The sequence below is a fragment of the Aquarana catesbeiana genome, linkage group LG04 (assembly GCF_042186555.1).
Source record: "Aquarana catesbeiana isolate 2022-GZ linkage group LG04, ASM4218655v1, whole genome shotgun sequence".
Taxonomy (NCBI): Eukaryota; Metazoa; Chordata; class Amphibia; order Anura; family Ranidae; genus Aquarana; species Aquarana catesbeiana.
In genome coordinates this window covers 395,483,756-395,505,734 of record NC_133327.1, presented here as the reverse complement: position 1 = coordinate 395,505,734, position 21,979 = coordinate 395,483,756, and the positions used below count along the sequence as shown (strand labels likewise).

Below are 21,979 nucleotides of genomic sequence, written 5' to 3'. Positions count from 1 at the left end.
AAAAGAAGGATGGTCATAAACAGATGTTAAATCTATAGTAAAACAAGAAAACGTTAATTCCATAACATAGTACATAGTAGCAAAGTAACATACTGGCATAGCAGCATTATATAATCACAATGGTAAAATAATAAAAACACCAGACTCATTGTTGCGTGTGTCTCCACAGTAACAACATAATAAAAATTGGTAGAGTCCAAAAGAGCATATTATAGATAATGTATAAAAATATATGAGAGGCATCTAAAAGCTCAACGCGTTTCATGACTATGTTGCCACTCTTCAGGAGCAGATGCGATGTAGATGTCTATAAAGGTATTAAGGTAAATAATAGATTGGGTATTATATAGAGAAAATAGCACAGGAATAATTCCCCGACTCATACTTACAGACCAACCATGAGTTTGGGCACAGGCAAATGGGGGCAAGGGCCAGCCGGGTGGATCATCAGCCCGGGAACTAAGGCAGTGACCCCCATGACACAGATGGAGCAATCAGCAGAGAAGATAGTCCCTGGGAGCGAATACCCCATGGATAGTGGAGAGTAGTGTGAGCCACATATAGAAAGCCCATCTATAAAAAATATAATTGTGTATATAATGTAATAAAACATATAAGTGTATATATCATGGTGGCTAATACTTTGATAGAGGGTATACTAATATGTGACCAAGTAGTGGTGGTTAAGTAAAGTGACAGGGCTTGGACAAAAAACACGTTAATAAATGGTGAAAAGAGTAGTAGATCCCAACCACGGGAGATTACTGGTATGTGAATAAAAAATACAATTACCAAGGCAAAAATAAGAAAACTGTATATGAAAAAAAATAGCAAAAATACCTAAAGACTTCTGTGTAGATGTCTCAATCCAATGGTGCATAGTGTCCATGGGGACATGAGCACAGGGGCTGTCTCACTGAATAAAAGGAGTATGAATAGTCATGTGTGACTGGGGATGACCACCGACATCACACAGTGGTCAGTTAGAGGAAGGCTGCAACAATCGAGCAGTGGGAACGCTCGCCAGCCCGCAGTGCATTGCCTCATGGAGACCGCCAATGTAAAATTCACCACATTGGCATGCCAGCGGCACTGGCGATCATGTAGCACGCATGGCGCGGGAAGGCGTGACATCGATGAGCAATGGGACGCCCGCCCCCATCCTCATGTCGCAACGAGAGGAGGAAAAGGAGCTCATCGCAGCTCCCAGGGCCAGAAAAAACATTCCCACTGCTCGACTGTTGCAGCCTTCCTCTAACTGACCGCTGCATGATGTTGGTGGTTATCCCCAGTCACACAGGAGTATTCATACTCCTTTTATTCAGTGAGACACTCCCTGTGCTCCCTTGCAACTACTATGGTCACCCTTTTGCTGTATCCTCTGCTCTTACTCACATCTTTAATCTCTCCCTCTCTATTGGCATCTTTCCCTTCCCTCCAAAGTATGAACTGGTCACCACCATACTTAAAAAACCCTTACTGGACCCCACCAGCCTGAACAACTTAAGACCTATCTCCTTGCTCCCATTTACCACTAAACTTTTACCTCACTGACAACAACTTTCTTGACCTCTTACAGTCTGGCTTTCACTTGCAAGCAGTCCACAGAAATTGCCCTGCTAAAACTCACTAACAATTTACTAACTGTAAAAACCTATGGCCACAACTCCATATATTACGACTAGACTTTTCTGCTACCTTTGATACTGTTGACCACCCACTCCTCCTCAAGAAACCCCACTCCCTTGGCCTCCAAGACTTTGCTCATTCCTGGTTATCCTCCTTCCTATCACAGTGTTCCTTTAGTGTTGCCTACAACTCTGTCTCCTCCTCCTTTCCAATTCCCCTTTCTGTAGTGGCCCCCAAGGCTCTGTCCTTGGACTCCATCTTGTCTCTATCTACTCCCCCTCTCTTGACCACTTCCTCCCATGGCTTTCAATACCATTCCTATGCTCTTGACACACAACTCTATCTCTCTACTCCTCATCTCACTTTTTCAGCCTCCTCTTGCATTACTAACTTACTAAATGACATATTAGCATGGATGTCACACCATTTCCTTAAACTACATTTTTCTAAAATGGAGCTTGTAATATTGCCCCCTGCCTGTGCCCCCCTTCCTGACTTTTCCATCAAGATCAATAATACAACTATTTGTTCCTTTGCTTATACCAGGATACTAGGTATAATCCTCGACTCTGAGCTGTCCTTTCATCCCCAAATCCAATCATTGTCCAAATCTTGTAGACCTTACTTCTATAACATTTCTAATACATGCCCAAATGAAACCATCATTCACTCCCTTGTTATCTCTTGCCTTGATTATTGCAACTCCCTTCTCATAGGCCTACCTTTACACAGACTACCCCCTTCAGTCTATCATGAATGCCGCTGCCAGACTCATCTACCTTACCAACCACTCTCTATCACCCCTCTCTGCCAGTCTCTCTACTGGCTTCTAATTGCCCAATTAATACAATTCAAAATACTAATAATAACACACAAAGCCATTAACAACTCTGCCCCAAGTTACATCACCAATCTTATCTTAATATATCACTCAAACCATCCTCTCCACTTCTTCCAAGACCTCATGCTTAAAGCGGAGGCCCGCCCACCACTGCAAAAATTAAAAACCAGCAGCTACACATACTGCAGCTGCTGGCTTTTAATAATAGGACACTTACCTGTCCTGGAGTCCAACAATGTCAGTGCCGCAGCTGATGTTTCCATTAGCTGTTGGGCACTGCCACTGCCATTGCAGGTAAGGGAACCCAACACTGTAGCCTTACGGCTTCATGTCGGGAACACTACTCTGCATGCGCAAAGCTCCTCTCTCCTATTGGCCCGGTGGCAGGGGAAGGAGGAGGGAGCCGATCAGTGACGTCAATGGCCGTGACTCCCGGAAGTGGTAACAGGATACCTGTCAAACAGGTATCCACTCCCCCCAAAAGGTGCCAAATGTGGCACCGGAGGGGGGGTGACAAATGAGCGTAAGTTCCACTTTTGGATGGAACTCCGCTTTAAAGTAAATTTATATTGCTACCTATATTTTTACTGCTTATAGGTAATACGTAGGAACATATTGATGTTTTTAGGGCTCAGAAAGAAATTTTCTGTCATGTAACAGGTTGGACCATGCTTTGTAAAGTTTTTTTTGCTTTCCTCAGGAACAGTGAAAGGGTTAGGGATTCTGATGATGCAAGGTCTTTTCCTTTTTTACCTCTTCATTTATTTAATTTTTTCTTATGGTTGAATGCAGGGGCATGTGTCTTTTTTCAAGCTAGCTAACTATTTAACTAAGGCTAGCTCATACTTTCAACCATCTGTCTTAGTAACATTTTTCCAGGTCTTGTCACAATACCATGCTTTTAAAGTAACTCATGCCAGAACTTTTATATCCTAACATATGTAAAGCATAATTGACATTTCTCAGTTCTGAACTTTTTTAATTTTATAATGTTTTATGACTTTATTTACTTGATTTTCAACAGCAAAAAATGTAGCAGATGTAACAATATAGAGTATATAAGATTTTGCAACAAAATGTGTATTAACATATTTCAGGTAATGCTATATTCGGTGTATTGATCTGTCTGTTATTGTGCTTGCAGCTGCAGTAAATGTTACTGAAGAGAAAAATACAACAGATAAAGTCAAAGGTACAATATCTACAAATAGGTTAAATGCATGCACTTTCTTAGTTCATTAGATTAATGAAGAAAACCATCCCATAAAACCACCTTGGATTGCAACAAGATCATTGCAAACACTGAATTTAAAAAAATAATAGGCTAATTAACATTGCCTGGATGTGTGACTTCGAGCCTATTCAATAATTTATGACCACCGAATACAACTGCTAGTAGATAATATATATATATATATATATATATATCTATATCTATATATATCTATATATAGATATAGATATATATCTATATAGATATATATCTATATCTATATAGATATATATATATCATATATCATCTATATATAAAATGTATATATATATATATATATATATATATATATATATATATATATATATATATATATATATATATATATATATATAGATAGATATAGATATATCATCTGCTATATATATATATAGATATATATATCTATATATATAGCTATATATAGCTATATATACATTTTTAGCCTGGTGCTACTGCAAAAATACTTGATTAGTTTAGTATGCAGCTGTAACTGGTGTTGGATAGAGGGGGTACCCATATACACATACCTGTAAATTGTTGATGTTTTACATTTACTAATCTCTGTTTCAAAATTATATTAGTATAATACAATATTAGTATAATACAAGCTTGCAAATTAAAAGTCTAATATATTGTTTACTCCTTCTTAAGAACCAGCTAAAGAACCTGAGAAGAAAAAAGCAAAGAAGGAAAAAGAAAAGGAGAAAGTTAAAGGTCAGTTTAGGCTTTGGTAGATTAATATTTACATATATGTTCTATTTCAAAAGGCAGTCACCAAAGGTTTTATTCTATTTCAGTCAAGAAAATAGGGCTAGTAGTGTGTAGTCTAACATGCTAAAAAATCAACCTATCCTCATCTAAATGAGACTATATTGCAGCTTGAAGAATTTAACCACTTGCCGACCGTGTCACGCAGATATACTGCGGCACAATGGCACTCCTGGGTGAAATCCCGTACGGGTACGTCCTACCCATTTTCGGCCACCAGAGGGTGCATGCGCTCCTGCTGCATGGCGGGGGAACCGGCTGGCGGGCACGATCACTGCTGGCCATGCGTGATCGCGTGCATGAGCACCAGCACAGGGATTTGTGTGTGTAAACACACAAATCCCTGTGCTGTCAGAGGAGAGGAGCCATATTGTTTCTTCCTTCTAAGTAGGAAAAACGATATGGCTCCTCTCCTAGTCACTAGTCACTTCTATCCCCACACAGTTAGAACATGCTGTGGGAACACTTAACCCCTTGATTGCCCCCTAGTGTTAACCCCTTCCCTGCCAGTGACATTTACACAGTAATCAGTGCATTTTTATAGCACTGATCACTGTATAAATGCCAATGGTCCCAAAAAAGTGTCAAAAGTCTCTGATCTGTCTGTTGCAATGTTGCAGTACCACTAAAAATCGCAGATCACTGCCATCACTAGTAAAAAAAATAATAATAAAAATACCATAAAAATGTCATAAATCTTAATGTCATAAAAAAACAACCAATATACTCTTATTGCAATTTTTTTTTTACCAAAAATATGTAGAAGAATATATATTGGCCTAAACTGATGAAGAAATTTGTTTTTGTTTTTTTTAACTTTTGGGGATATTTATTATAGCAAAAAGTAAAAAATATTGTTTTTTTTTTCAAAATTGACATTTTTTTTGTTTATAGCGCAAAAAATAAAAACCACAGAGGTGATCAAATACAACCAAAAGAAAGCTCTATTTGTGGGAAAAAAAGACGCAAATTTTGTTTGGGTACAGTGCCGAACGACCGCGCAATTGTCAGTTAAAGCAACATAGTGCCAAATTGTGAAAAGTGCTCTGGTCAGGAAGGGGGTAAAATCTTCTGGGGCTGAAGCGGTTAATAAAGCACATGACTGACAATAAACACAGCAACCAGCACAATTTAAAACAACATACTGCACAATGAAACATAACATTCTATCTATTACTTAGCACATTTGTGTGGTCAAACTGCAAAATTACTGCAGCAAGATGCAACTGGCCCCAATTTGTAACATTGCTTCTCAGTTTTTAGCTGTTGTAGAAGTAGCAGGAAGTAAATGCAAAAGGTCCACATATTGCTGTTACTGTATATATACAATACTATGTTCAGTAATGCTAACTGGTTAATTTGTAAATCTTTTCTGTAAAGATTAATGCTATGTAAAAACAGAAATAAAATGTTGCTGAGAACGTGACAGCATGAAAGTTCTCTTTAACTAATATTTGTTTGTAATAACTGCACTAATGCATCTAAAAGCCAGCCATAGATTGATCAAAATTTAGCCAGTTCAGCAGGGACTAGCCAAATTTTGAACCATCTATAGTCATTCTCGTTAAAGAACAGTTGAACTAATGACCAACTGCTCTCAAACCAGCTTGTTGGTAAATTTTGCTTCAATCAGCTCTGCAGTGTATTCTGACCGTGGAGAAGTCCCCACGGTCAGAATACAATGATATAGCAGAGGGTTCCCCCATACACCTCGATTGTGTGAGTGGGGGGAATTAGTTCAGTTTTTTTATCTTTTTATCAGATTTTCGATCAGCTGAACAGAAAAAAACAGATACGTGTGTGGCCAACTGCTATATGTCTGTTTTAAACCTGGTCTATCTGTAAAACTAATAATAGAATGGCTCCTCTCACGTCATTTTTATTTGGGACAGAGTGAAGAAGGGTTAAAATCCCTTTCAACTATTGATTTCAGTCCACTTCCCCATTTCAGATATTACTCATCACTTCCTATTCATGTAATGTGTGTCTGAATAGGAAGCAGGGGAAAATCTCAGAGACAGTGATAAAAACTATTTTTCTTGTATGGTGGGAAAGTGTTTGAACCTCTGTCAAGTTTTCATTACTGTATGTGTCACTATTAGGATTAACAATGCTTCCTATCAAGGTTATGGAAGTCAAAAAGTGATATGAAATCTCACTGATTAGGTTGCAGACAGCATTTTAAATCCTGACAGTAAAATGTCCTTAATGGAGACACAGAGATAACATTGATAATGTGTTCTAAACAGAAATAAGCATGTTCTAAATATGTCCCACTCTCTCCAAAACTAAAAATAACTTTAAGTTAGAGTTTAACTCTACCTTTAAGCTATACTGTCACATAATTTTCAAAGACAGGCTTATTAACTCTGATTTCTGGAAGCACAGTAAGAATTGTCCATTATAGTTAATGATGTGAAGTCCTTTGCTTGCACCTTTCAGTGCCCAGATGAAATTACAGAGAAGTACTTTTTTTAGCCCCTATCATCTTCAAATTCCACATACTGCCATAAATAAATAAATTTGTAGGGGCAATGGCTGGTGTTGGCGCTTCAATCTTCATGGCACCATGGTTAATATGGTGTCAGGATGATTGAAGCACATTATTTCTATTATTACATTGTAATATAAAATGAAATGTTTCAACTCACCATAATGTAGAATCAGTGGGAGCCCTGAGCGTATCACTTGCTACGTCACCTGTTATCAGATGCAGCTTGTCACTTGTCACAGTTGCCTGTTGCCAGATGGGGATTGTCACTTGCCGGTGGCCAATGAAAGTGTCCCTGTTGTCCCAGAGTGGGGTGGGCAGTAAGAGAATATGTCATCTCTCTGCTGCCTGCACAGTAATGGCAGTCTTCTTTTAGATGGATAAATGCAGTAATGCAGAGGGCAGTGAGAGACAGTGGCATCTCCAGATTTCATATTTAGGGGGCACATGGGATGACAGGGACAAAAGTAGGGGGCCAACTATAAAAATGCAATTATATATACACACACACAAATATAAATACACAATGTCTTGAAAAAGTATTGGTGGTTGAAGCCAGGTGGAGGGGAGGACAGGGTGGGAGCAGCCAGGTGAAGGGGAGGACAGAGTGGATGCAGCCAGGTGGAGGGGAGGACAGGGTGGATGCATCCAGGTGGAGGGGAGGGAGCAGGCAGGTGGAGGGGAGGACAGGGTGGATGCAGCCAGGTGGAGGGGAGTACAGGGTGGACACAGCCAGGTGGAGGGGAGGACAGGGTGGATGCAGCCAGGTGGAAGGAAGGACAGGGTGGATGCAGCCAGGTGGAAGGAAGGGAGCAGCCAGGTGGAGGGGAGGACAGGGTGGGAGCAGCCAGGTGTAGGGGAGGACAGGTTGGATGCAGCCAGGTGGAGGGGAGGACAGAGTGGATGCAGCCAGGTGGAGGGAAGGACAGGGGGATGCAGCCAGGTAGAGGGGAGGACATGGGGGATGCAGCCAGGTGGAGGGGAGGACAGAGTGGGAGCAGCCAGGTGGAAGGAAGGACAGGGTGGATGTAGCCAGGTGGAGGGAAGGGAGCAGACAGGTGGAGGGAAGGACAGGGTGGATGCAGCCAGGTGGAGGGGAGGACAGGGTGGATGCAGCCAGGCGGAGGGGAGGACAGGGTGGATGCAGCCAGGTGGAAGGAAGGACATGGTGGATGCAGCCAGGTAGAAGGAAGGGAGCAGCCAGGTGGAGGGAGGACAGGGTGGGAGCAAACAGGTGGAGAGGGGACAGGGTGGGAGCAGCCAGGTGGAGAGGAGGACAGGGTGGGAGCAGCCAGGTGGAGGGGAGGACAAGGTGGATGCAGCCAGGTGGAGGGGAGGGAGCAGCCAGGTGGAGGGGAGAACAGGGTGGGAGCAGCCAGGTGGAGGGGAGGACATGGTTGTAGCAGCCAGGTGGAGGGAAGGACAGGACAGGGTGGATGCAGCCAGGTGGAGGGGAGGACAGAGTGGATGCAGCCAGGTGGAGGGAAGGACAGGGGGATGCAGCCAGGTAGAGGGGAGGACATGGGGGATGCAGCCAGGTGGAAGGGAGGACAGAGTGGGAGCAGCCAGGTGGAAGGAAGGACAGGGTGGATGCAGCCAGGTGGAGGGAAGGGAGCAGACAGGTGGAGGGGAGGACAGGGTGGATGCAGCCAGGTGGAGGGGAGGACAGGGTGGATGCAGCCAGGCGGAGGGGAGGACAGGGTGGATGCAGCCAGGTGGAAGGAAGGACATGGTGGATGCAGCCAGGTAGAAGGAAGGGAGCAGCCAGGTGGAGGGAGGACAGGGTGGGAGCAAACAGGTGGAGAGGGGGACAGGGTGGGAGCAGCCAGGTGGAGGGGAGGACAAGGTGGATGCAGCCAGGTGGAGTGGAGGGAGCAGCCAGGTGAGGGGAGAACAGGGTGGGAGCAGCCAGGTGGAGGGGAGGACAGGGTTGTAGCAGCCAGGTGGAGGGGAGGACAGGGGTGATGCAGCCAGGTAGAGGGGAGGACAGGGGGATGCAGCCCGGTGGAGGGGAGGTAAGTTCTTACCTTGGAGGATAATAATAGAATCACTGGCTCCCTCCACCCAACAGCCTCATTGTCTCTCTTCTCCTTTCTTCCTCTTCCCCCTCCCACTCGGCATGCTGGGGGCTGCAGTCCTCTCAGGGAATCATCCTGGGGCCTGCTAGTGTCCGGGACTACATGTCCCATAATCCTCTTGCTTCTAGTTTACCAGCTATTGGCTCTGAATGTAGCCAATAGGAGCAGGCATTGCTAGGTCAGAGAAGGAGGGGTGGAAATTCCCCCGCAGCTGCGGCTCTGCCTGTGTGTCTTCACAGAGCCTGTCAGTTTCGGCGCCACTGCCCTGTCCTGATGGGGGGTCGGCATCAGCACAGCCTGCTCACTATTTTCTCGGGGCGGCAATTGACCCGTTGCCCCCCGGATCCACCTTTGAGTCTACTTTCATTAAATATCTCCCCCTCCAGCCAGAACAGCAGATAAACACATTGCCCTTACTTGCTTTATTTAATTATTACTGCCCATAATGATTTATTTAATCATTACATGCCCATAATGATATATTATACACACTGTACTCTGCTGTAATTCAGTATTAGAAATATTCCTCCTCCTGCAGCGTTTCTAACATCATTCAGTGCTTGTATGGTGTATGTGAGCATATCCCCAGCCGCAACACAGAATGAGAGAGATGGGACATGCTGCCTTACATTGGTAACACAAGCAACATGGTAGCATGAGAAAAAAACAAAAAAGTGAAGTGCTCCCTTTTTCATCAATAACTTAACAATAATGGTGGAACCCTCTAGTGTATGGAAATCTCAATGAACTGCAATAATACCACAATACTTGTCTCTGTGATATGTAAATTCACATATAATACACATCAAACTGAGAAAAAAAACATAAAAAATTAAAGTTAGCAGGGATGGTGGAAAACCCTTCTATAGATATTGACCATACAGCTTAACTTCAAGTGCAATGATTCCAGTGATATGTGATTTCACATGTAATATGCATCAAAAGGAGAATAAGACATAAACATTTTCTAAAACTTAGCAGGGATGGTGGATTGGCAGCACTGATTGGCAGCATTGATGGGCACTGATAGGCAGCACTGATTGGCAGCACTGATTGGCAGCATTGATGGGCACTGATAGGTAGCACTGATTGGCAGCACTAATTGGCAGCATTGATGGGCACTGATAGGTAGCACTGATGGACACTGATTGACAGCATTGTTGGGCACTGATAGGCAGCACTGATGGGCACTGATTGGCAGCACCGATGAGCAGCACTGATTGGCACTGATAAGCAGCACTGAAAGAAAGCACTGATGGGCAATGATAGGCAGCACTGATGGGTACTGATAGGCAGCACTGATGGGAACTGATTGGTGGCATTGATGGGCACTGATTAGCAACACTGATGGGCACTGATATGTGGCACTGATTGGCACTGATAGGTGGCACTAATTGGCAGCCCTGTTGAGGCACTGATTGGCGGCACTGATGGGCACTGATTGGCAGCACTGATTGGCACTGATAGGCAGCACTGATGAGCACTGATAGGCAGCACTGATTGGTAGCGGTAGCATTGATGGGCAGTGATAGGTGGCACTGAGAGGCAGTGAAAGGCGGCACTGATTGGCAGCACTGGGCACTGAATGGCGGCACTGATTGGCACTGATAGGCAGCACTGATTGGCAGCATTGATGGGCACTGATAGGCAACACTGATTGGCAGCACTTTTGGGCACAGACAGAGGAGAGGGTTTATGTGCAACAGTGAGAGCCACTCAGTGTGTGTGAAACTGTCAGGTAATATAACTGCTTGTAGTGAGAAGATCAGCTGTCAAAACGAAGCAGCGATGTCAGGGGTGGATGGGACCGAGCAGCTATCAAACACCAGTCAATGACTGGACTGCTTACGAAAGGGGGTGAAGCCCCAGAAACATAGTGGCCTGCCCGGTCACCATTCCATTGGCTGGTGTTTGATAGCTGCTTGGTCCCCGACATCACTGATTCGTTTTGACAGCTGATTTTCTCACTACAAGTAGTTATATTACCTGATAGTTTCACACACACACTGAGCAGCTCTTACAATCACCATCTGCTGCCTGTGAAACTGTTTTACAGGCACCAGGTTACACACAGATGCAGCCTTTCTGAGCAGCCCAGGGGGGTTGTTATTTATAGGACAAGGTCCATACCACCCATGGAGGGGTCTCAGAGTCCCGTGCTCCCACTACAGCAAGCAGAGATGGAAATACATCCCTGCTTCCTGTAGACAGAACTACAAATTGGCTGTGCCAAGACCAGTGGCTGAGGGAATTGGAGGAATAGCAGTCACTGGTCTTACAAACAGGAAATCCCTAGCAAGTAACGGTTTTATTTGAAAGTTACCAGGCTATTGCAAGGGATCTACTGAGCTAAGAAGAAGATGAATGGCATATTCAGTGAAGGTAGGAAATTAGCAAGAAGAACATTGCCCAGAAATTAAATTTTTTTTTAAATTAAGAGGCCCCACAAAGCCCTTGAATCCTTAGATTTCTGGAGTGATCTTATTTCTATATGGCACGGACTATTTTTGTACTTTTCATTAAGGTACTCTGTAGAGTGCTTCAATTTTCCTCACACCTGCCAGACTTCTTCACTTGTATTTGCTAAGTATGCTTTGTGGCGATTTCCATTGTAAAGGATGGCTCCCTGCCTACGTCTAAGTTATTTTCATATTCATTGATGGACACATTGAATGGAATATTTCCTTACTAATTCTAATGTTTAGAACTTTTGTAAATTTTTCTCCTGTGACCTAAATGAAAATTTGAGTGCATACTTATTGACACAATTTATTGAAAAGCCTGAAGCATCTTCCCTGTTGGAAAGAATTGACCATGCTCTCTGCTCCTAACAAATATAATGCTCTCAGCAACAGGAGACGAGGTTAGGAAATTACTAAGGACCTGGCCAACAGTAAATAGAAGCCAATCCAGCTCCTCATCTCTGTCTGACCTCTGCCCATGCTTCATCCCTCCTTCTGGTCCCCTCAGTTACTGTTCCTTCTTCCCATTTAAGTACCCTCATCAGATCCATTCACCCATCACTCCTATGTCCATTCAGCTGTGCCTTTTGCAATCCTCTATTTTGACCTCATTTTATTGGATATGTCTATTGTCTCTCACCTCCAGCTTCTTTAGCCCATCAGCTGTCCTTTGCTTTTTCTCTTGTCATTATTCTTCACATTGTCTTTCCCTCCCTTCTCACAGTATGTCCTCTACACTTAAAGATAGTACAAATTATGAATCAAAAACCACTTATACATGGTTCTCCCATTAAATAATCCTTCACTTTCCTATGGTTCTCCCTTCATCTTTCTACCCATTATCTTTCCCTCTGCATTCAAAGTACTTGCCTATTGTACATCCTCCATCTATCTGCCTACCCACCTGCTCTCCAGGTACACCGCAAAATGTAAAAGTTTTCTAAAAGGACCCATAGTGTATATTTGACAGTTCATTCTCAAATCTGTGGAGAACACAAAATACAAACATATATGTGTGTAGCCCATGGCTTAGCAACCAGAAAATTGCATAGTGTGCTCTTTCATAATTTAAGAATGTAGAAGTGTTAACCAGTCATGCATTCATTACAGAGGAGAATTAGGTCTGTCCTGCATTCTTTACTATGCACAATGGCTGCCAGGAACTGCAGAGGTTAAAGTGATAATGTCATTCAAGTATGTATTCTTAGCTCAAAAAAGCACCTTGTATTGCTTTTAGCCCCTTATCCAACTGTTGGAGGGTGGCTACATTCCTTCCACTGTATGTAGGAATATAATCTCCCTCTCCTGCTCACTCCCAAGATGGTCTAGGGATTATGAATTATGGACTATGGGATTTGTAGTATGTATAGTGCAGTGCACATAACCACAATTACATCCAAACAAACCAGAGTGAGTGGCAGAGGTTTAAGAACTCACGGAGGATGTCACAAGGAGACAGAAAAACACAGAAACTATTTCATGAAAAAATCGATTACAGGGCTATTAAGTATTTGATGTGTATGGATTATTTTTGGAGAATAATGATATTATTTAATGTCACTTTAAACTTCATCCCAGTACATCTTCCACAATTCCCCAATGTGGATTCCCAACAAATGGTTCAAGAAGATTGATATCCAATTTCGAGACCTCATTTGGAAAAAAGGTAGAGCCCGCAACAGTCTAACAATGCTACAATTTGGCAAGGGGGGGGCCTGGTGGTACCACACTCTAAGATGTACTTTTTAGCATCTCAGCTACAACAGCTTGCAGGATGGGATCTACATGACTTAGATGATCCTATTATACGGCTGGTGTCTCGCACCAATCCCATATTAACAGCTGGCTCTCATTTGGAGATGGGTCTGCCGGGCATTCCTTCATCCTCCCCAACAGCAATACTAGTCCAGAAGGTCTGGAAGGCGGTCTCAAGAGCACTAACCATAGATGGCCCAATGGAGTTTACTCCTATTTGGAACAACGCCAACTACCCTGAGATATCCAAACTACAGGGGTTCTCCCTTTGGTCAAGAATAGGGATATGGTTCTTTGCACAATTATATGATGGCAATGTACTCAAATCATTTGAAAATCTATGCAGGGAATTCTCTCTAACTCGGAAACAATTTTACCAATATCTCCAACTCAGGCATGCGTTGCAAACTCAGATACGGACGGTTAGTCTAAATATCACTACATCTTTTCTTATACAGGAGGTCCTACAAGCTAACAACCACAAAGGTGTGATATCACAAGCTTATTCTACCTTAGTAGCCACAATTCAAAATCCTGCCCTACTTAAATGTAGAACGCACTGGTCCATGGATGTGGGTGATATAGACGATCAGTGGGACATGGCCCTAGAATCAATCCCGGTGGTGTCAGTCTCGGCTTCTCACAAACTTTCACAATTTATACTGCATAGGTCATATCGTACACCCATACAACTACACAAATGGGGCAGAAGATACTCCCCCCTATGCCCTAAATGTACCTTTCACAGGGGAGACTTTATACACATGATATGGCGCTGCCCAAAGCTTGCCAGATATTGGACAGAGGTCACACAGATTGTATCCGCAATGGCACAGACACCCATACCATGCACACCTCTGGTGTGTCTCCTGGGATCAGTTGATGCTGAAATGTATCCAAAAGGCATATATATAATGGTAACTAGACTACTATACCTGGCTAGGAAACTCATAGCATGTTATTGGCTGGTGACCAATGTACCTACAAAGGCCCAGTGGATCGTGTATGTCAACTCCCTCCTCCTTAAGGAACAGCTGGCATACCGACACCGAAAGGCTCCAAAGAAATTCGTCCTTATATGGCAAAACTGGTTAGATAACCTCAATCTTGCCCCCCCGAGCTAATAATTGATAGACTGTTATGGTTATAGACTCTAATGTAGTTGATAGGATCTCCTCCAGAACTTGGGGCCTCTCCTATAATGCATAAACTGTGCAGATGGTAACTAATGTGGTAAAAAGGCACATAGACAAGCCTGGAGCAAGGAGCTTATTCCTTGTAATACTCTATTTCATTTTGCTTTATTTTATCTTATTTTTCTATTATTTAAAAGTGTTTTTTTTTTTTTAGTTTGTTTGTTCTAAGTTCTACAAAAAACGAGATTATATGTGCTTAACAATAGGTAGCTGCATTATATGTACGTACATGTTTGATTTTGTGTATAATCCAACTGTGGGAAAATATGTTTCTCCCTATTATTGTAACTCAGTTACCCATTATTCTTGTCAATAAAAAAAGTTTTGATTAAAAAAAAAAACTTCATCCCAGAAGTTGAAGGCAGCTGCATTGTTCACAGCCCCCATCATAATTATTTCTTAATCTGGAAACAACACATTCAATAGCTTATCAGTTTCATAAAAATAGTAAGAATCTCTTTGAAGTTCAAATAAAAAAACGGCAAAATGCTGAAATGCATTCCTTCAGATGCTATGCAAAGTTTCCTATGTAGTGTTTTGTGGACTGAATCCTGGTCTACATAAAAACCAACAAATTATAATAGTAGACGTGTGCGATTTGTGTCGATTGAATCACAATTCGGCCAAATTGCTCAATTCAAATGCATCTTTTGGACATTCGGATGCATCCGAATGTCCGAATAAAAAAATAACGAATTTCAACTAATACAAAAGAAATTATAGCGAATATAACAAATTATTTTGACATGATTTGGTAATTCGTTAAAGGTCTAATGAAACAAAAGGTCAACTCAAAGTAATTCTTTCAGTCCAATCAGCTGATTAATTTTGTGCTGGAGGTTGGATTACTGGCAAAGTGCATTCCTGAGAACTGAGTGAGAAGGGTGTTGTGATGTATTTGAGCAGAAGAGAAGAGATATTGTCATTGTGTGTGTTAATAGATTCTATAAACAAATGACATTCCAAACTACGAATCATTATCACGAATATATATACATACATAAATATTGAATTTCAACGAATACGAAAGAAATTACAGCGGATATAAAAAATGATTGTGACATGATTTGGTAGTTCGTTAAAGATCTAATGAAACAAAAGGTCAACTCAAAGTAATTCTTACAGTCCAATCAGCTAACTAATTTTGTGCTGGAGGTTGGATTACTGGCAAAGTGCATTCCTGAGAACTGAGTGAGAAGGGTGTTGTATTGTATTTGAGCAGAGGAGAAGAGATATTGTCATTGTGTGTGTTAATAGATTCTATAAACAAATGATTTTCTAAACTACCAATCATTATCACGAATATATATATACATACATAAATATCGATTTTCAACTAATACGAAATAAATTATAGCGGATATAACAAATTAATTGGACAGGATTCGAGATTCAATATAACAAATATCGACACTCTACGAATAATAATGAATTACCCTAAAACGAATTAACGTAATATAACCAATATAACAGAACGAAATTATGTATTTTACGAATGACAACGAACCAAAACTAAACGAAATTTACCATTGTGCACAAGTCTACTGCCAAGCACAAATTTGGATTTTTTTTCCAGATGGAAAGTAGATTTAACAAACCCTATCCTTTTGTATTTTGAAGTACAGGTCTTGAGAGCTACTAAGCAATAGGCAACTTGTTGTAATTAGAAGTGAACATTATAAATAAATCTATCGAGAACATGCATTGGTTAAAAATAAAAAGCTAAAAGCTAAGTATAAAGTTTAAATACTAAATGTAAAATACAAAAAGCAAGTAGAATAGATTCATCATATATTTTGCATATGTGTGAATTCTGTTTTTTTTTATTTGGGCTATTTTTTTCCAAGATTAATCAACTAATCAATTGGTCAAAACTGCATATTCTCATAATGTAATGAGAAGCAGCTGTTATTACTAAAGACAAAGGTCAACACAAGGGGGTTGATTTATTAAATGTGTTAAGAATCTTCACACAAGAAATTATCCAGTTATGTGTAATTGAAATAATTTGCTTTCCACAAAAATGGTTAATTGAAGCAAATTGTCACATAATTTATTTTATCGGTCTCATAAATTACAAAATTTTCAATAAAACTTGCTTTATCAATAATCTGTACATAAGGTGCAACCAACTCCCTATCTGATAAATTTTGACTATGTTATCTAATTTTTTGGGTGTTTTTTTAGAAGATCTTGTCCTACAAATGTGCGTTATAAATCTATTCTTGGAAACAGTCATCCTACAGCATCTATTTTCTGCTTTAGGATTAAGAAGCTTGTGCTTTCTAGAATTTAAAATTTTATTTGATGTCTCCATAGGCATTAACTTGGAATACATAAACATGTGACGGGATTTTTTATTATTATACCAGAACAGCGCTAGCAAAACATTCAGTAAAAGGCACTGAAATGAAAAGTGCAACTTATATGTAAGACTTTAAGACTAAACTACATGCTAAATAAACTAAATTTAACCTGTGACCAGGCTATGGACTTCATACTAATTACACATTCATAAACATCATGAAACGCCTCTCAATACACACCCCACAATTCCAAACTGATAAAGGCACAGAGCAACAACTGAATCTGGTATTTTGCAGTTGAAGCAACTTGCATTCAAGTTGATATGTTTGCATGACCTTGCCTTAGTAGACTATTAAATAGGAGGAATCAGAAACTCTCTTTTAGTAATCAAAGATAGCGGTGACCATGGCAGTGTAGAAACCCCACATAAGGGAAAGTAGTGTACCATTCTTAATCACAACTACTGTGGCATTGACTGCACAGAACACTTGGACTATGTTTACATACATACAGTATGTGTTATTCATGTTCTTCTGGCTGCTTTCGTCATGCCAAATGTGGGACCCTTACTACAGGTTTAAAGTCATATTACTGTAAGGCAGTGTGCATCAGGTAGCAACTGATGGTTAAATATACTAAACAGAACAATAGGTACAACCATATCAGTACAAATATCATGGAGGGGGCCACTTGGCCATCCATATTGATCAAATTTGGTTAAATTTGGTACAAGTGAGCAAATTAATTGCCAATAGACATTCATATGAGTAGTTTAAATTAACAGTGAGCACTACTTGGGAAACATTTGGGGACTCTAGGGACTTCCATTTTTTAAGTATGACACCTCGAGCTGCGAGAAAGATATGAGTTACCACAGGCTTCATGTGATGCGGGTATGAATCTATTCCCAAGCTAAAGAGACGTTCCAGACATTTCTGTGTTTATTAAAAGTCAGTAGCTACAAAAAGTGTAGCTGCTCCCTTTTAATAAACACACACTCATCTGTCCCATGATCCAGCGATGCGGCCGCCCGAAGCCTCACTTCTCTCCCTTTTCTCTCCGCAACGCCAGCATTGCAAGTGTGGGCACCCGGCTGCATAAGCTTGTGGCTGCGCAAGCTCGAGTCACGCTGCACGTCCTCAAAGGCTGGGAAATTTTCTGAGACCTGTGATGTGCCCAGAAGATTGCAGGGAGCGAGGGGGAGAGGAGAACTTCTGCTCGTAGTACAGTGGCGCAGCGAGCGGATGTGGGAGCTGGGTACCTGTCAAAACTAGGTACCCACTCCCCCCCCAAATAAATGACATGCCAAAAGTGGCTTGTCAGGGGGTCAGCAGTCCTTAAAGCGGAAGTTCCACTTTTGGGTGCTAGGGTTTGGTGGCAACAGTATGGAAGATAACATACAGAAAATTTGTCTCCAAAAACTAGTTAAACTGGGGCAATCCCACAATACAATTGGTCTGATGTTTGATTAATTTGTAATCAGTTATATTCTGATTAGAATCTAGCTAACCTATATTTATTTTAATCAGAACTAATATGCAACCTTCAAATCACACAAAATGTATGTTTGGAATGGTTTACATATCTTCCCTCTTCTACTATGCACAGAAAATATTCAGCACATGATATTTGGCATCACATACTCTATTTGTTACCATCAGGTGTAGCTTTGTAGCCTGAAATTACCTATTTGCTGTTTTATGCTGTCCTAAAGCAGTCCATAGATGGGTCAGTTTTTTTTCCTTCAACCAGTGGGTTGAAGGAAAAAAACTGACCCAATTCTCCCATCCACACATTTGAGGCAAATGGGGGAATCACTCCCATTGAGCTAATGTATTCTGAGAGTGGGGAGACTTCCCCACTCTCAGAAGACACTGATAGAGCAGCATTTATCCAACAGGGTAGTTTTACAACCAGGGTGCCCATACAAGGATCAAAATTTGGCCGGTCCCTGCTGAACCGGCCAAACTTCAGTCCATGTATGGCTGGCTTAAGCTTTGTACAGTGTGTGGGGTGATGCACTGACATGCCATACAATAATTGGATTAAAAAAAAAAGTTACAGATAGTGGCAACAAATCAGTTGGAAAAGCAGACAAACTGATATTTTTGAATGAATATGAGATACAACAGTCTGTCACATTAAACAAACAAATGTGAAAAGACACATAATATCGAAGCGGCGCTCCTGTTAAATTGCTGAGAATTGACACAATTGCATATAGGGTAAATGCAAATAAAGTCGCTAAATATTGAATCGCAGATCTGACAAGTGCTGAAAATTGACACAATTGCATATAGGGTAAATGCACATAAAGTCGCTAAACATTAAATCGCAGATCTAACAAGTGGATAAACGTGAAGGTAAAGTTCGTGGCTAGCTTCATAAGTAAACAAAGAAGTGGAGATGGTCGGATAGTGCACCAATCACCGTATTCACACGCCCCTCTGGGGTTCAAACTCACCACAAAGTTGCAGATAATAAGCATTCACGATCTCCCACTGATTTACTGCTGGGCCGGCTTGGAAATCCACATCATCAGCGTATATAAGGAAAAAACAGACAGGCTCCACATAGAGTAGTACTATTTTCCAAAGGATTTATTAAAGATGTGTGTTGTTCAAGTTGTATATAAAAAACCTTGCTGTTTCACATAACTGCCGTCAATATCTTCTCATCCAATGACTTAGTGTCAGGTTTCCAAGCTGACAGTGTTCAGCCAAATGAACGAAAATGGATCGGAAATGAAAAAAAGCCGTGCGGGAGACACTGTAAACCAGTGAGCCGCTCAGTACAAATCCTTCCCAAAAACTATGCTGGACATTAGAGCGCAGTATATGTAGATCTATTCAATACGCCATGAGATCGTTCCCTGACCGATTTCGTCTTTCCGACTTTATCAAAGGGGTTTGACCTTATGGCATGGCGTGTCAGAATAAATAGTGTTATATGAAGGCAATTAGTGTTAACTCCTTGTATCCCTCTCGGTTGCCATGTTAAACAGGTGCACTCCACAACCTGAGAGTTCCAAAGGAAACAAGGAGGTCAAATAGATTACTAATTTGAACCGGCATTAAGTCAGAGGATCACAGAATCTACAAAAATCATGTACATCATTATTAATAACACCTCTCTCACACAACACTCTATACACATGAAACAAATTCATTAAAATGCATTAAAATAGGTGGTACGCTTTACTCAAATACTCTTTACTCTTTACTTTAATATTCCTAGACTAAAATATAGTATATATTCACTAGGATCATTCACAGTGCAACTTATATCAAAAATAGAAAATAAAAACCTCTCTTGTTATTTCTGAATAACTGAAACAGAGGATTTACTCAGAATACAAATTACAGTGTCCAAAGCATTAAACAAAGTCAGCCCCGTGCCAAAAAATAAAAATTAATTAAAAATTTAAATCTAAAAAATTAATAATCGCTAATAAAACAGTTCAAATCGAGATCCACATTTAACCCTCTAGGAGCAAGGCTATCAGTTAAATAGATCCACTCCGTTTCCTTTTTGGATAATTCTCTCACCAAATTGGTACCCCTCCAAGAGGGTTTAATGTGGTCTATACCCCAAAATTTAAGACCAGCAGGGTTCTAATTATGGTAGATTTTAAAGTGTAAAAATAAATTATGATCTTTAAAACCAATGCGTATATTGTGAATGTGCTCTGCTACACGTATTCTCAATAGGCGTTTGGTTCTTCCAATATATAATAAGCCACAAGGGCAAGTTAGGGCATACACTACATGTGTTGTATTGCATGTCATAAACTGTTTAATCATGAACTCTTTGTTATTGGAAGGGGAAACAAAGGTATTTACCCCTCTAAGTGGTCTGCTCACTTCCCTGCAGGCTTTACATCTCCTGCAGGCAAAGAAACCCTCCTGGTCCCAAAAAGTGGGAAGATGGCTGGGGGGTCAAGGACCTTTTTTACTACAGCATCTCTGTAACTACGACCTCTACGGTATACAAACTTTGGTTTAGCTGGAAGGACCGTAGCCAGAGATCTGTCCAAGAACAAGACATGCCAATGTGTATTAAAAATATTTTCAACTTCTCTAAACTGAGAATGAAACAAAGAGATAAACGCCCATTCATGTTCCGTATTTTTAGGACCTGAGGTATCTTCTTTCAAACACTCATCCCTAGTGATCAGTCCAATTTCTTCTACCACTGCTTCTAAATGTTGTTTTTTGTATCCTTTCTCCAGAAATCTTTTTAACACTGTAGACTGCGTTAGATAATCTTCAGATGTTGAGCAGTTCCTCCTCACCCTCATCATCTGGCCCTTAGGAATATTCCTGAGCCATAGGGGGTGATGCCCACTGTGTGTGGGGAGGAAACTGTTCCTGTCAGTGGGTTTGAAAAAAACTCTAGTTTGTAATTTATCCCCGGCAAGGTAAATGGTCACATTGAGGAAGGTCATTTCTTCCTTAGTCCACTGGCTCGTAAGTTTTATATTGTTTACATTCTTGTTCAGATAATCCAAAAATGCACATAATGAAGGTTCAGGGCCAGACCATATCAGTAGGAGGTCATCGATATACCATCTGTAGAAAAGGAGTTCACTCCTTCTATTACGAAAGACGGTTTTGTCCTCCCACTCCCCCATAAAGAGGTTGGCAAGACTGGGCGCAAATTTTGCGCCCATAGCCACACCTCTTTTCTGGGTATAAAACTTATTATCGAACCAAAAATAGTTGTGTGATGGCGACTTCCATGCAGAACATTGTGGCTCTACTATTCAAGTGGCTGGAAATTGCAACCCCAGAAAGAAGACTGGACAAAGATAGAAGTGCCAGTGACAGTGACAGCTCAGCACTGGCTTTTCCAGATAAGTCTATCATAATGTGCTAATATGCAGTGTATACTAGCACATTATAGCATCAAGCACCTGGGGCCCTAAAAAGAAAAAGCAGAGTTTCATATCACTTTAGGAGTGGTGTTTGAGAAAAGACTGGTGTTTGAGAAATTGTGTTGCCCATTGGATATTTTGAAAAGAAAATTGGTAAATGAAAGAGTTTAGCTATAATAAGATAACAATGCTGCTCATATCTGGACAGATCAGGCTGCTTGAAACTTTTCCATCTTAAGGTGAAATACAAACTCAGTGTGCAATAGGAGAGAAAGTATAAGTACAATAGAAAAATATACAAACGTGACACAGTAATACTTT

General features: G+C 41.0%; 1 protein-coding gene across 1 annotated transcript in view; it reads left to right on the top strand.

Annotated features, from left to right (window-relative positions):
• LOC141141258 (uncharacterized) overlaps nucleotides 1-21,979 on the top strand; it is a 191,424-nt gene that overhangs the window by 116,467 nt on the left and 52,978 nt on the right. The window contains exons 39-40 of the mRNA XM_073628938.1: nucleotides 3,615-3,662; nucleotides 4,377-4,439. Of these exons, the coding sequence (XP_073485039.1) occupies nucleotides 3,615-3,662; nucleotides 4,377-4,439 (111 nt within the window). The remainder of the gene's footprint in view (nucleotides 1-3,614; nucleotides 3,663-4,376; nucleotides 4,440-21,979) is intronic.